The sequence below is a fragment of the Micromys minutus genome (assembly GCF_963924665.1).
Source record: "Micromys minutus genome assembly, chromosome: 13".
In the NCBI taxonomy this organism is placed as follows: Eukaryota; Metazoa; Chordata; class Mammalia; order Rodentia; family Muridae; genus Micromys; species Micromys minutus.
Window position 1 is genome coordinate 8,308,295 of NC_137982.1, and position 16,147 is coordinate 8,324,441.

Below are 16,147 nucleotides of genomic sequence, written 5' to 3' on the forward strand. Positions count from 1 at the left end.
TCCTAGGGGTAGTTACCGTGGTGAGAGGCCCTATCGCCCAGGGAGCCAGGCTGTGTATCACAGTCACACAGTATGCCTGCATCCTCTGGGAAGGGAGGGAGGAAGCCCTGACCTCACCCAGCCCCTCAGGATCAGAAATGAAAGGTGGCTCAGAGCCCCAGTTCCATCCCATGGCCCATGGGTCACAGTCTCTGCTCCATTTCTTTCCAGTGGCTACTGGGGTCCTCATCCTGGCACAGAGAGAAGGGGCCAGTAGTGTGGGAGACATCTTTAATACGGATACTCAGTCTGGGTAGAGGGGAGAGAGACCAGGGACTGGGAAGGCAGACAAGTGAGTGAACTATAGGACTGCACCTGACTCCAAGAAGGGTGATGGGCAGTGAGTGGGGACTGGTCTAGGCTGGTAGACCTACTAAGGAATCTGAAGGCCAGTACCTGAGATGGTGTCTAAGCCAAGTAGTATCTATCCAGGCCAGAACATGGCCTAGAGAGGTGAGGGTAGGGCCTGGCTGGGGGCTCCTGGCACCTAGGGGCTGGCATCACCAGGGGCCTCCCCAAGCTGTTGCTGGAATTCCAGGCGCGTCTGCCGGTTGGACTCCAGCAGCTCCTGGAGTCGGGCATGGAGGTGGTCATTCTTCTCCTCCAGGTGGTCCAGACAGGAGTTGATCTGATCCAACATGGAGTTGATGGCAGCATACTCTGGAAGGAAGGGAAAAGACAGAGGGAAGGTCTCATGTCTCCTTAGGGCTGACAGACACAGCACAAAGCCCTCTGCCCCTCATACCTGCTTTGTCCGGCTCAGGCCCTTGGAGTAGACCGATGGCCCTGCCTAGAAGGTGGTACCCTTGTCCTTCCCTCTGGGATGAACATTTTTTTTTCACCAAGGGGAGCCTCCCTGTGTCCCACACTACATCAGGCCTCTGTCCTGGTTCTCCAGCCTCCCCTCTCCACAGCTCTCCTTCAGCAATCACTGCTGTGGTCCTTTGGGTGCTAGTCTGTGCTCTGTTCCTTACTCACACTCAACTATAAAGCTCTGGGAGAGGTGACCGGTCTCGTGTTTCTGCTGTCTCCCAGCACCCTCGGTGACACAAATAAGCACTTAATGAATGAGTGAATGCATGAATGAATGAAGCCCTGGCTTTCCAGTCCCTGCTTTTGCTCAACTGTCTACCATCTAGAATTCATCGTTCACAGCAACCCTTCAAGGAACAGCTCAAAATACCTCCTCCATGGCTTCCCTCCTCTGAGACGTCTTCCCTGGTCCGTCTCCTTCCTCTACAGCTTCTTTGACCTGCCTCTTGGCAATGCTGTGTCCCCTTAGTACCCAAGGTCTGGGTCCGTGCCCACTGCAGGACCCACTTCCGAGCCAGCCCATGACTCAGAAACACTCAGCTGCCAACTTGGGAACAAAGGGAAGTAGCTGGTGGACTTAAGGCCCAGGAAGGGCAACTGGGGTATGAGTGTACATGTGCTGCCTCTCAGGGGTGGTTCCCAAAGGGCATCCTTCACAGAGGCTAGAGCCTCTGAAGGCTGCTTGATCTTGAAGTCCATCTTCACGGCATCTGGTGACAGGGCCAAACCTCAGATCTGGAGGTCAGAGACCCTTACATTTGAGACCCAGGTCTGCTCCAGCCCAGCCACTCCCTATTAGAATGGGGTAGGGAACTGTGCAGGTCCCAGCACTGAGAGCTCAGTCAGGGTCTGGCCACAGCAAGCACTTGATGGCTGGCTGTTCCAGTCCATCCTTTGCATCTCGTGCAGGCTAGCAGAAGAGCTAGGAACGGTGATGATGTCTGCACACTCCACCTATGTCCGGAGTACTTCCTAGCATTGCTCCAGTCCTGGGACAGCCTCCTCCCCACCATCCCAGTGTCACTCAGAGTCATGCCACCCCTCACCGAGTCCCCTCACGATGCTTACTACGGCTGTCCACAGTCACTGTTCCCCAACAGTACCCACTAATGACCCACCACCTGCCTCTAGGTGGATGGCAACCTTTATTAAGAGCAGAACCCAGGTGACAAAAATTTTCTGAAAATGTTGTGACAATGGCTATGCTGTGAATGTCTGAAACTGCAGAACTGTACGGTTTAAATGGTACAATCTATAGTGTGGCCTACAGCTTAATAAAGTTTTTATAACAAAACAAAAGCACACCCCATCCTTGTTGCACAGTAAGTCCTGCCCTCTAGGTAAGGCACCAGACTTTACTACACTCAAAACAACAACAACAACAACAACAAAATGCTTTCAGAAAGAACTTGTACTCTGGAATCTTAGAAGCCAACCATTTCTATCCCGTTTTGCCTTAAATCCCAACACACCTCAATACGGTGACAATGTGCCCAATATTGCAGATAGGAAAACTGAGGTTCTCAAACGTGCAAAAGCAGTCTGCCGACTGATGGTCCTTCCGCAGTGCTGTGCACCCAAACACAGTAAGCAGGTCACACCAAAAAGCCAGGTAGGTGGCTGGGGTGCTGACTCAGCATAGCGGGGCGCCCACCGGGCCAACACCTCCTGCAGAGCCATGCATGACCCGCCCCCTCTTCAGTGAGGAAAGTGGCTGAGGCAAATCCCCACCGACAAGCGTGTCTGAAGCTGCCTCAGTTTCCCCATACGACACCAGGGCTGGTTAGCGACAGTTCTCCAGTACCGCAGCGCCAGGGATCCGTTCGCTATAGCTCGCCCTCGCCTCCTAGGTGGCTGTGGGAATAACTCCAAAGCCACTCGGGCATGGTGAAACATCTCCTCAGTCCCTCCCACGCCCCCACCCCCGCCCAATTCCAGATCTTAAGACAGTACTCCCCGCAAAGTAAAGGTCGCCTCAGCAACTCCCCGCCTCCCCAGGTCACCTGCTTCCCCGAAGCTGTCATTCTCGCCTTCCGTGCCCGCATCCGCCGGCATGCCTAGGTCCCCGTTGGGGCCCGACATTGCGGGCTAGGGCTCCGCAGAGGCCACGCGAAGATGGAACTCGGCGATCGTCGTGCGGAAAGCCGGCGCTGGGCGGAAGGTGCAAGCTGCTGATGCCGGAAGAGTGGAACACAGCGGCGCACCCAGGCCCGCCCCGAGCCCCGCCCCGAGCCCCGCCCAAAGCCCAGCCCGTAGGCCTCCGCGCAACCACGCCTTTAGGCTCCGCCCCCTTCTCGCTTTGGCGCTCGATCTTACCCACAAACAGTTCTCCGCCCCGTCCGCTCTCAGGCTCCTCCTTCTCTCGCTTCTGTGCCCCGCCCCTCCCCAGGCCGCAGTGACCCGTGGTCAGCGAAGCGCAAGGACCCACCGAAGGTCAGGCAGTAGAGACCCTGGCTCCCTAGAGCTTGGAATGTGTACGAGGCTCCATCCTGCTGCTTCCGCCCCTCTGCATGGTCGGAATCAGAACCTCTCCTCCCTTGTCACCAAGAATCTACCTTCTTCCCCCCATCTTCCCCGGTGCTGCCATGAAACTAACGCAAGTGTGGGTTGCGGGAACTGAAAGAGAGTACACGCAAGCTGCTGTAACTGAACATGCGTTGCAGCTTGCTACCACGCCAATGGGAAGATCATATCTGCATTAGCCAAGAAGAGGGAAGACCTGTTTGTGCCAGGGGAGTTTGACGTGAAAGGCTCAACAGCAGCAAGAGGCTAGAGGAAGCTGACTTCCTTGGTCCAACAGGAGAAACTCAGTCTGGGCTAGAAAGACAGTTGAGCAATTAAGAGCACATAGTGCACTGAACCTCATTTCAATATCCAGCACCCACATCGGGCAGTTCTTGCCCACCTGAGGCACCAGCTCTGGGGAAGTCCATTGTCTCTGCTCTTCTCCGGCACTTAACATCTGTGCACATACTTTTACTCGGACAGGAAAAACAACCAATCAATCAATGAATAAATAAATAAATAAATAAATAAATAAATAAATAAAGCTGGAGAGTTGACTCTGCAGTTAAGTGTACTGCTCTAAAGGACCTGGGTTCAATTCCCAGCACCCGCATGGTTGCTCGTAACTGTAACTTCAGCTCCAGGTGATCTGACTCCTCCTCCTGGCCTCTATAAGAACTGCACATATTTGGTTTGCGTATATACAAAGGAAGGCAAAACATCCAAATAAATAAAATTAAATAAATGGAAATGGGGGGCACCAGCACTTAGGAAGCAGAATCAGGCAGATCTCTATGAGTTCGAGGCCAGTCTGCTCTACAGTCTGAGTTCCAGACCAGTTAGGAAATACATAGTAGGATTCCGACCCAAAAGAAAGAAATTAACTGTTCAGGTTGCAGCCTCGGAGTGAAGCACGTGGGGTGTAGCTTCCTTTCCTGGCTAGTCTTTAACCTAGGCCTTAGATCTACCTCTCAGCCTGGGACCTTCCTGGCCCTAGACATAGCCTCCACCTCTCACTGACAGCTCAGCCTGGGCCAACCCAATCTCTTCTTGAAGTCCATCACAGATTTCAACACAGTCTGGGTCTCAGGTCTGTCCTGCCCTCTGCATGAAGGGGACAGTGGGGGAGGGCGGTGGGGGTGAGAAAGCTAGGCTCATTTGGAACCCCAGGGGTCCTGGCAATGACGACAGGGTGGTGGGAATGGGGAGATGGGAAGGCTTTCCTGTGGTTAAAGTGGAGGAGCCACAGCTGTCACCAGTGGGGGATGGTGCCCTGTCAAGTATGACACAGGCCTAACCTCTGTCCATATCCATGCACCCTCCTGTCCTGGCCGCAGGCTCCCAAAAACCACAGGATCCAGAGCGGCTGGGAATGGCTATACCTCATTTCCCCTCCAGGTTCTTCCAACTTCCCAGTCCTAGAGGGGCTACAGCTTTGGGACCTGTGGCAGGTGATCAAGTGTAAGGTAGCCCTTGGAGGCAAGGGTATGGAGAAGCTTGTACAGCCCTGAAGGGTGAGCCCAGGGCTTGACTAGGGGTACCAAGTCAAAACGGCAGTGAGTGCAGTAATGTTCCCTATGGTATAGGAGGAACTCGGGGCCGTTGCTGGCCATAGCAGGGGAGTTAGAGGGTAGGCTGGAGTTCTAGGGCCTTCTCTACCCTGAGCCTTCTCTCTGTGCCCCTACCATCACACCCTATGCCCTTTTGCCCCTCATTGTTATGGGCATTGTTATGGGTTTAAGCAATACAGACTCAGAGAACTGGGAACATGTGTTTATTCAGCAGAAAGGCGGTGCCATTGGTGGGGTAGCATTAAGACAGGTGGACCAAGAGTGCTGACCAAATAAGAGGCATCAGATGTTTGCTGGTATTGTGGCTGGTGGGGCAGCCAGGCGGTTCTCTGGCAACAGGAAAGATGGAGCAGCAGACAGGCAGACAATGCCTGAACCATCCGGCCTCTCTGCACATCCCGGTCAGCCATGCTGGTCAGCCACACTCAGGCCCTGTTCAGTTGTCAATGCATCGGTCTGTAGGAGAGAAAGTTCATCAGAAAAGAGCAGAGGGGAATGTGTGGGTGATTTCTGGCTGCCTGGGCCTTCTTTTGGGGCCCAGAGTGACCTCTGTGGAGCTGACAGTGTGACAGAGAGGCAAGAAGGGCTGCTGTGGTGGAGGGGTGCCTGCATAGTGCAAGTGTACTCAGGCTTTCTGCCGGTTTCCCCTCTGAACCCTGGTAGCCTCTCAGCTGGTGGCTCTGTGTAGTGTGGGTGGAGTCTTCTACCCAGGCCACTTGAAAGCAAGATGTCTCTCAATTTATGGGATGGAGAGAGACCCAGGACAGCAAGGTTCAGGGCTTGGAGAGGAAACAGCCTTTGGCTGTAGGAAAAGGTAGATGGCTTGGGGCGGCAGACTGGGGAAGCTTAGACTTGAACCTGCAATCCTCATCTGGGTAAGTCCTGGTTCAGCTGCCAGAAGGAAAACTCAGGGCTGAGATCCCTGAGGACTTGGTAGATCCTGAGGTGTCACAGTGTCTCCCATACCTCAAAGTAGATCCCAATGGCTAGAGCAGGAATTAAGTCTTCCCTTCCCCTGGCAGGTCAGTACCAGCTTGGACAGTCCCCACATCTCCACATCTCGTCCCTGTCTCCCCAACTGGTCATTACCGGTAGGGACGGAGAAAATAATGTTGTCGTCCTTGAGGCCCAGAGACTTGGCAAAGCGGACAAAATGCTCCTTCAGTTCAGGGGACAGCTCCTTGGTTCTTCCTGCAACCAAGATTGCCAGAGAGTGGCACAGGACACTCCATTAGCATGACTGAACTAGCAAACAAGCTCTTAGACTTATTATCTGTGGAGAGGCCTGCAGAGAGACCACTCCTTGAAGAGGCTGAAGCTGACACTTGGGATTCCAACCCTGGGTATAACCTGAAGTTGAGACCCTAAGGGCCAGGCAAGAACTCACCATACAGGGTGATTTTAAAGTATTGCTTATTTTCAGTAGTCTTCTCGAAGAACACCATGGCGAACTGGTTGTAGTCAGTGGTGGCCACTTGCACATGGTAGCTCTGTACCTGAGGATAGTCTGAAGGCATGAAGAACAAGGGTTCTGTCCTCCCATGCTACGAGGAAGGGAAGTTCTCCCCAACTTTCAGAGTGGCTTTCCCTTATAATAAAATATGGGTGGAGGGACAAGGACCCCACTGGACTCAGGACTCACTGTGAATATTTCCCAGGGTGAACTGGCCAGCCCTGGAGCTTGGGACAAATGTTCTGATCCAGTAGCGACAGTCCTGGTCCCTGTGGGATTGACTAGAGTGAGCAGGGATATGGCATGGGCTGGAATGTCCTTTGGACTAGAGCAGATGGGGCTAGCATTTCGATGTTGGCCACCCCTGTTCCTCCAATCCATAATAGCCCCTCCCATTCATCTTAAATGCACCTAGGCCTCCCCCCACCCTGAGTCTGCCCTGTCTGATCCTGCTGAGACCCCTCTCCCAGCATCCACGAACCACCCTCCTGGTGCCTTTCCTGGTGCTCTATCCATATACAATAATCCAGGGCCCAGACTCTTTTTTCTCTGCTTCCTCTTTACTGTCTCTCTTGGCAGTTAATCCTGAGATGCCAGCCTGCTCCAGGCTAAGCACTTTGCCCCTATCCCTTTGACCAAATTAGAAGTTCTCCCCGCAAAAAAAAAAAAAAAAAAAAAAAAGTTTCCCCAAGTCCCATTTAATCCCCTACCCCCACATAGCTGAGTACCCCAAACCTGCCATGCCCTTTGCTCCTCAGATATTCTGCTCAACTCCAGCCCACCCAACTGTCTGAGGCAGTGTCATACTGCGGGTGGTGGCCTTGGCCTCTGCAGGCCCTAGCCCTCCACTGTCATCTCCCCCACTAGCTGCCTGCCCTCTCCTTCACTATTCTTTCTACTCTCCCTTGCTCTGAGCCATGTCCAATCCTTGGCATAGGGTGAGATGCCCAGAAGCCATTCCACTCACTGCCTGTCAACCCTTGCTCAGATAGCCATGGGTAGCCAGTGCTCTTAACCACTAAGCAATCTCCCCAGTCCTTCCTTGTTTTTGAGACAAGGTGAGGTCTATGATTGAATTACATTGGCTGTCCAGCAAGTCCTAGGGCTCCTGACCCCTCCTTCCCAGGACTAGGATGCTTCTCGGGAATCGAACCCAGAACGCCTGCTTACATGACGTGCACTTGATGGACAGAGTCATCTTTCTAGCTTCTCCCTCTTGTTTTCTATGGATTGTGTGTCCATCCCCCTTTGACAGAAGGCAGGAATGGGAGAAGGAAGGAGCAAGGAATGACCCAGTTCTGGGCTGTGACAGGGCTTCACCTGACAAGGATGGAGGTGACATTGTAACTATTGTTCTCTTGCAGCTCATAGATGGTGCTGTACATCATAAAGGGGCCTTCCTTTTCTTTCTGGACTGCATTGCCCGCCAGGCCCACAACATACCACCTGCCCCGGAACTGCAAGAAACAAGAGATGGAGCCAGGGACGGCCTCACAGGCTGCTCCTCCTGCTGTTCCTCTTGGTACCTTCAGGCACCCCAGCTGGAGGGCAGCAGGGACCCGGGTTTCATTTGTCTAGAGATACTGGCAGGTGTTAGCTTCTTCCAAGGTTAGACAAGATCCTAGATGGAGTTAGCCCTGAGTTGGCAGGATGGGGTAGCCTTGGGCGAAGGGTTGCTGGACTCTCATTTCCTCCGCAGTGTGGAGTAGCTGAAGAGAGTCCTACCTTACAGAAACAATGGAGATTAGGGGAGAGGCGGTACAGGCCTGTGAAGCTCTGTCAGAGCAGGATGCGACGCAGCATCCCCTCAGACACAGAGGGATGGATGGTGAGCGGAAGCCTGGCATCCCAGCATCCCGGCATCCTACTCAGTGCTGCCCATGAAACCTTTGGCTTCTCTTCCCATCTGCTCCTCGTTTCCCCTGTCCCCTCCTGGAGCAGCCCTCCAGGGTCCTACCTGATCGGTCTGGAAGCCTGGCTGCAGGGGGACATTGAGCAGAGACGGAGCAGGAATCAAGTTCTGAGTGGAGTCCTGGGCCTGGCTCTGCAGGACCCCAAGCAGGGCAAGGCCCAGACACAGGACACCCAGGCCCATGGTTTCAGCAGCTAGTAGGTGTGATGCTGAGGAGAAAGAGCAGAGAGTGAGGAGGACTCCTCAGGGGGCCTCTTTATGGGCCTACCTGGTTGCCAACCACCCTGCTGGGCGGGGTTGCCCATCCTTTACCAAGTCCAGGAAGCCATGAAGTAATTGCCAGTACATCCTGCTGAAATACTTGGCAAGATTTCTGTCCCTCTCTCCCCCAGGTCAGAACTGTGCAAGGTTGAGCAACAGTTCTGACCTGGGGGAGAGAGGGACAGGAAGAACTGCAGGGGAGGGGGGCTGGAGGGACATTCCCAGAGCTCTGAATTCTGGCAGGCACAAAGGCATTGCCTCTGGGTCAGCGGCTCAGATCTGGACAGTCTCCCCACCCCCACAATCCTCTAGGAGTCCTAGCGAATCAGAAACAAGAAGGTGAGCATGGTGAAGGTGTCCCCTGCACCACCCCCCCCTGTACCCATACGGAAAACCAGAACCATCCCACTATACCAAACCCTGTGCAGCTTCCTTGTCTGGGGAGGTGAGAAAGCTGAGAGTGAATGTTCTAGACAGGGAAGAACGGGACATTCTGTTCTGAGCCTCCAAAGCTCAGACGTGGTTCTGGCACAGGGTGAGGTGTCCAAGAGATTAGCCTGGGAGTGCCCAATACCCTTCGCGTTCCGAAGACCTCACTGCCATTCACAGGAGCAGACAGGGCATTTGAACTCTCAGGGACACCCCGTTTCCTATGCCACACAGTCCTTAGATGTATGTGACTGCTCTTAGTGTCAACTTAGCATGGAGGATAAGGGGATGACTGGGGGAGCACCAGCCCTTTGGGAAAAGTAGGTGTGTGTGTGTGTGTGTGTGTGTGTGTGTGTGCATGTGTGTGTGTATGTATGTATGTATGCAAGTGCACTGCCCTGTGTACTCCAGTTACTTTGGACAGAAGCAAGATTCCACCTTGTCCTTAAGCCATCCTCTCTTGAGAAGGCATAGCCTTGAGTAGAGGAACCTAATGGCCTAACCTCAGGTCTCTCCCTCTCCAGCTGATTTCAGCCTAGTCTCTAAGAAAGCCCTTTCCTCACTGGGGCCTGGCCAACATCCACTGAAGTCAGTGATGGATTCCAGATGCTATACTGTGTCGTTTTCACCCCCCCCACCCCCAACCCTAGGTGGCTAACTTAGAAGCTGCATCTGAACTGACCTGAGGCTGGACTGAAGTCCTCTGGCCCTGCACAGGACCTCCCCCACCCCACTGCTGCCTAGCTCTGGGGTGGTTAGTCATGAGGGAAAGCTTAGAGAGAATCTTAAGCTGATAAGTAGGCTATAGCCTCATACCCTGCCATCTAGGATGCAGACTCCCCCTTCATAGGATAGATACAGCATCACCCTCCCCCACATACCTAGGATGCAGCCACCCTCCTCCCCCATGTCAGAGAGACTATAACACTAGAATCTGTCCCTTCAGGTCCCTGGATGATGAAAGAGCAGGAAGTGAAGCTGAGCCAAGCTGTGGGGACAATTGGCCAACAGAGCCTGTCCCTCTTGAGGCACCAGTGAACTCTCCACCCTTCCAGCCCCTTCTAGCTCAACCCTAGGAGATCCACCCCTTCTATCCTCTGTGAGCTTAAAAGGTATCCATGACTGGGGATGTAGCTCTGTGGTGGAGGGTTTGTCTCCATGTGGGAGGCCCCAAGTTCTATCTCTAGAAGTACGAAGAAACCAACTTTCCAACTAAACATGTTAGCTTAAAAGGGATCCTTGGAAGCTGTATGTGGTGGCTCTCACCTTTAAGCCCAAGACTCAGTGCAGAGGGAAAGAATCTCTGTGACTTCAAGGCCAGGCCAGCCTGGTCTGCACTGGGAGCTTAAGGCAAGCCAAAGGCTACACTGCAAGATCTTTGACTTAAATGAACTAACATGTAAATTAAAGGCACCCTTGAGCCTTTGGTGACTGTTGGTTGTAGACAGAACCTCCCCAAGAATTTTTCAGTCAGGAAAAACAGAGACCAGAACCTCAGAGGAGCTGGACAGGTGCCGGCGTCCACAGAGGATTGGAGTTCTCAACTGGAAGCAGGGATATCTGGAAGGCACATAATATCACACAGACAACTGTTTCGGGTGCAAACTGACAGGCTTGAGGTTACACTTTCTCTTTGTCTCCGTCTGTCTGTATATGTCTGTCTGTCTCTCTATCTGCTTGCTCACAGCTTGAAGCTGCGCACTTCGCTTTTCTCCTGTGAACTTTTCTTTTCTCGAACTCCCACACTCCTACACACCTCTGGGTGCTCTGCTTTCACTCACACACACACACACACACACACACACACACACACACCACACATACACTTCACACACACACCATGTATTCTCCTTTCACTCACACACACAGACCACATACACACTCACACACGCACACACACACACACAGACACACTTCACACACACATCATGTGTTCTCCTTTCACTCACACACACATACACACACACCATGTGTTCTCTTTTCTCACACACACACTCATACACACACACACACACACACACACACGTTCTCTTTTCACTCACACATACACATCATATACACACACACACACACCATGTGCTCTTTCACACACACACACTCACACACACATGCACATACACACACACACATGTTCTCCTTTCACTCACACACACACACACACACACGCTCTCTCCTCTCCCTCTCTCTCACACACTCCACACTTCCTCCTTTAACTTGCTCCAGTCTTTTATTGTTACTCCAAAAAGCAGGTAGAAAAAAAGACATTGTATAATCATTACCAAATTCAAAAGAACAACCACATCCTGCAAAGAATCAAGAATTAACAATTGGTCCCCAAACTTTCAAGCTTTCCCTATTCCCAGGCTTGTGGCCAAAATAATAATAATTGCAAACTTCTCATTATTTAAACTTTAACTTTTGACTTATTAAACTTCAGAACTCAGAGCTCCGAGGTCAGCTACTTGCATTTCCTTGTGAAGCTCTAATGACAAATGACTTGGGCAAAGCTGCCAGGTAGTGACCAGAAAGAAACAAGTTAACCCTTAACTCCACAATCTGCCAGCTCTGCAACTGCACCTTGCACACAGTGACTCCCCTAAGAGTTTTGACTTAGTTTTACTAGTATAAGATTTTATGCTATTCCATGCTTGCTTATTCAGGAACTACTCTCAAATGTTGTGCAAAACTCATTTCATACCTTCAATAACTTTTTCCTTTCTTGGGGTCCCAATATTGGCTCTGCTTCATTTTCTAATAATTTCTAAACATGATTTCTTCAAACTTTCTTTGCAGGTCAAACAGCATATACTTGGGCCATTTAGGACTGTACTGGGCTGTGCCCCTATGCCTCCATTTTAATTTATTTTTATTCTTATTTATTTATTTCATGTCTGAAAGTATACTGTGTTACTGTCTTCAGACACACCAGAAGAGGGCATCAGACCCCATTACAGATAGTTGTGAGTCACCATGTGGTTGCTGGTATTTGAGCTCAGGACCTCTGGAAGAGCTCTTAACCATTGAGCCATCTCTCTAGCACCTACCTTCCTTCCTTCCTTCCTTCCTTCCTTCCTTCCTTCCTTCCTTCCTCCCTTCCACATCAGAAACCACACCAGCTACTTCTTTTATGATTTATCATTTATTTTGATACCAGGTCTCAATGTGTAATCTGGGCTGACACTGAATTTAGCAGCACCATGTCTGCGTCACACTTTGGTTTTCCGTGGTCACAAGGCCAGAGAACACTAGTTGCTAGGCAACCGGACCCAGGTCCAGTCCACATGAGAGGCTCCTAAGTTACTGCACCTCAAGAATCCAGTCTGACATTCTGATCCAAAACTAGTGATCCTGGTGGAGCTAAAGTAACCCCGCCCTCCAGCCTGGCCCTCAAGTCTGCTTGCTGGATGCAGGATTACTAAACCTGGGAGAAGACCTGAGGCAAGAGACTGGAGAGGGCTTAGAAATACAGCTCAGTGGTAGCGCACTGTCTAGTGTGTCCAGGGCCCTGTGCTCCATCCTCAGCTCTGCTAATAAACAATAAGCAAATAAATATGCCCTGTGGCCCAGGCACCACACCAGGAAATCTTGATGTCCACGTGGTCTCTGGGTCCAGTGGTCTCTGCTCCCAGTCTCTTGACTGGGAAGGAGTGTCCAGTGGGAGACGCTCACCTCTCCAGGGCCTTGATGTGAGTCTTTGTTTCCAGAAGGTCGAAGATGCTCCAGGGACCTAGAGGGCCTCCCGGCCCCTGCTCCTTCCATGACACAGGACCCTGCCTGGGAAAAGCTCTGAAAGACAGGCCCTTGAAACATTCCCCGTGCGCCCACTGGATTCCCCCATCGGGGAGGAGTCTGATTGATGGAAAGTAACAGGCCTTGTGCCCAGGGCCACCCCTGGATCTGATCTTCGAGTGTCTGGCCCAAGTGTGCCTGGGAGCGGTGCCCCTGTCTGTTGGTTTCTATTCCTTTAGTTTCATTATGGTGTACATATATGAGGTATTTTAATCATATTCACATTATGGTTGGTGGGTGTGTTTGTGTGTGTGTCCCAATGTGATTCATTAGAGTTGCTTACAGGACCATGGCAGGTAGGTGAATAGTTGTTTACAGGACTATGGGTAATTTACCAGTGGTTACATAGCTGAAGAAAAGCTCTCTCTCAACTATTATCTATCATCTATCTATCTATCTATCTATCTATCTATCTATCTATGTAATATATGTATGTATGTATGTATCTATCTATCTATGTAATGCATGTATGTATCTATATGTATGTATGTATGTATGTATGTATCTATCTATCTATCTATGTAATGTATGTATGTATCTATCTATATCTATCTATGTAATGTATGTATGTATCTATATGTATGTATGTATGTATCTATCTATATCTATCTATGTAATGTATGTATGTATCTATATGTATGTATGTATGTATATATGTATCTATCTATGTAATGTATGTATGTATCTATATGTATGTATGTATGTATCTATCTATCTATCTACAGTGTCTCGTGTAGCCCAGGCTGGCCTTGAACTTACTACTATGTAGCCGAGGGTGACTATGAACTTTTTTTTTTTTTTTTAATTTTTTTCATTTGGTAGTTTTTGAGACATGGTCTCACTATGTAGACCAGGCTGCCCAGGAACTCACTATGTAGACCAGGCTGCCCAGAAACTCACTATGTAGATCAGGCTGGTCTCAACTTCCACCTGCCTCTGCCTCCCACAGAATTAAAGGCCTACAGCACTATCTGCAAGAAAATATTTCTTAAACCGGGCATAGCAAGAATGTGTCTCAAGAAAGAAAAACAGAAAGGATGGAACACAAAAGGACAGACAGACAAGAATGACAGAAAGGAAAGAAGTAAATGAACTAAACGTGTCTCCTCCCTCAGCTATTATCAGCTGCACATAAATCCTTAGGGAGGGGCGAGGCCTCATGAACCTGTCCCGCTGTGCCTGTTTTTTCATTCTGGAGCACGGATGCCCGCAGGTATAGACCCTTGAGAGGGCCAACATAACCACAGGCACAGGGCCTGGAGGCCACAGCCCTGGGCCAGTCTGAACACTGGACAGGGTGACTTCCTGGTTGCACAAGGAAGGGGCATGTCTAGGGCGGTCATTCCTTGGCACCATGTCCCAGTTCCCTGCTTCACAGACTCCAGCAGGACTGGGCCTCTGAGGGACACCATCAGAGGTGGCTTGCCTGAGAAGACAGACACTTACCCTAATAGGTTGCTTCTCTTGTGTGCCTTGCGAGCCCAGGACAGATGAGGAAAATGTATAGCCCAGGAGGCAGGAGAGTAAATGCTGGGACGGTTAAAGACTAGGCGTCTGACAGCACGTCTCTAATTCCAGAACTATGGCACCCACGCTACTGTGTGGGACCCCTGGGAGCTCAGAGATGAGCCAGTCCACTCTGCCCTCCAGTCACCCAGTGCTTTCAGTGACTGAGCACCTGGGAGAGGAGGCCAGTGTGTCTACCTGAGCCAGATGGGCGATGGACAGGGAAGGTGGCTCAAGGAACGTGGTAGAATCATGTTGATAATGGCCCCTGAGAGCTTGGTCTTCGTCTGGCTGCTGTGCTTCTTGGAGTTCTTTCCAAGAACCACATCAGGAGTGAAGAGTGAGTTCCTGAGGACAGGGCTTAGGCCAGAGGAACTACCAACCCGAATGGCTTTCAGAACCGTGCTCAGGGTGGAACTTCCTATATGGGCGTGATGGACAGAGGACAAGGGACTGAGTACTTCATTCTGGACCCAGAGTCCCTCAGGTCTTGCGGATGGGGAGTACCCTTCTTGAGACCCTCAGCCTTAGTCAGCTAGAGGCAGCAGCCTGGGTCCCTGTCAGACACCACCCCACCCCACCCCGTTCCATGCTACCTCCCCCACACTTCTGGGTTCTGTAGATTGAGTCCACTTCCTCCCCACTCTTTATGGTGTTGGCCCACCCCTTCACCCATCCATAGATCCGGAGCTAAGCACACTCAGCCTTCTCTCAAGAGCAAACTTTTCTTTTAAAGATTTTTTTTTTTTTTTATGTTAGTGCACTGCTATTTTTTATTGTCTTAAGACACACCAGAAGAGGGCATCAGATTTCATTATAGATGATTGTGAGCCATCATGTGGTTGCTGGGAATTGAACTCAGGACCTTTGGAATAACAGTCGGTGCTCTTAACCACTGAGCCATCTCTTTAGCCAACTTTTCTTACAGTGTTTCCTGCCAATGTGAAAGGCTGAGAGTTTCCCAAATTGCCATATTACGACAGATTACCACATTTGTTGGCTTAGAATCACATCTTCCAAAACCCATGGGCGGAGCAGGGGCTCAGGAGATGGCCCAGTGTGTAAAGCACTGACCTCATGATTCTAAGGATCCAGGTTCAAATTCCCAGAAATCACATAAAAGCCAGGTGTGGTGTCATGTGCCTGTGGTCCCAGTGTTCCTGTAGTGAGACAAGAGGAGAAACCTCAGAAACTCCTGGGCACATCGGCCTGCAGTAGGCCACAAAGAGGAGACCGTCTCAAACAGAGTGTTAGGTGAGGACTGACTGACTCCCAGGTCGTCCCCTGACCTCCACAAGTGTGGAAGTCCTAACGGCCTCACATACAGCCACCTCCCTGGCACCACCTCAAACACACACATTTGCACACAAGCAAAAATAAAATAAACAACCCACTCTGTACCCAAGCATAGTGGTTCACACTTGTGATTCCAGCATCCCGGAGGCTGAGGGAAGATTGTCATGAAATGGAGGCCAGCCTGGGTTACATAGCAAATTCAATTCCATTCTTACAAACTGGTCTAACCCCTGAACGACTCAATCATTATTCTGACCACTCTGCTCCTAAGTTTCAGTTTATAGATTTTGGAGGGCCACAGACATCCCAACCACACTGAGGCAGGAATCCTCCATGCCTTTTAAGCCCGTTATTATCTTCCCAGCTGGGTTTTTACAGAAAAGCACGTTGGGGCCGCCTGGCCTTTTTTGTCTCGCCTAGGCCTGCATGCGCAGGTTCCAGTTGAGGCTGGATATTGTGGGCTCTGGTGCTGCCAGACCCAGGAGAGGGTGAAGGCGATGGATCGTACCCAGATATCGGATCCCGGATCGCCCACATCTCATACGCCCTCACCAAGGAACCCCAACTCTCTAA

The 16,147-nt window shown here is 51.0% G+C and overlaps 2 protein-coding genes across 2 annotated transcripts; both read right to left on the bottom strand.

The window, feature by feature from the left end:
* Positions 1 to 256: 256 nt before the first annotated feature.
* Positions 257 to 3,051, bottom strand: BBLN (bublin coiled coil protein). Its single transcript, XM_080927874.1, has 2 exons — positions 2,856 to 3,051; positions 257 to 699 (listed from the first exon to the last, which is right to left on the bottom strand). Exons 1-2 carry the CDS (start codon positions 2,932 to 2,934, stop codon positions 527 to 529), a joined length of 252 nt encoding a protein of 83 aa, XP_080784000.1. The 5' UTR covers positions 2,935 to 3,051; the 3' UTR covers positions 257 to 526.
* A 2,063-nt stretch (positions 3,052 to 5,114) lies between these two features.
* LCN2 (lipocalin 2) lies at positions 5,115 to 8,508 on the bottom strand. The gene is made up of 6 exons (XM_080928143.1): positions 8,339 to 8,508; positions 7,702 to 7,838; positions 6,571 to 6,650; positions 6,316 to 6,435; positions 6,018 to 6,119; positions 5,115 to 5,384 (listed from the first exon to the last, which is right to left on the bottom strand). The coding sequence occupies exons 1-6, from the start codon at positions 8,474 to 8,476 to the stop codon at positions 5,365 to 5,367; spliced, it is 597 nt and encodes a 198-aa protein (XP_080784269.1). The 5' UTR covers positions 8,477 to 8,508; the 3' UTR covers positions 5,115 to 5,364.
* Positions 8,509 to 16,147: the final 7,639 nt, after the last annotated feature.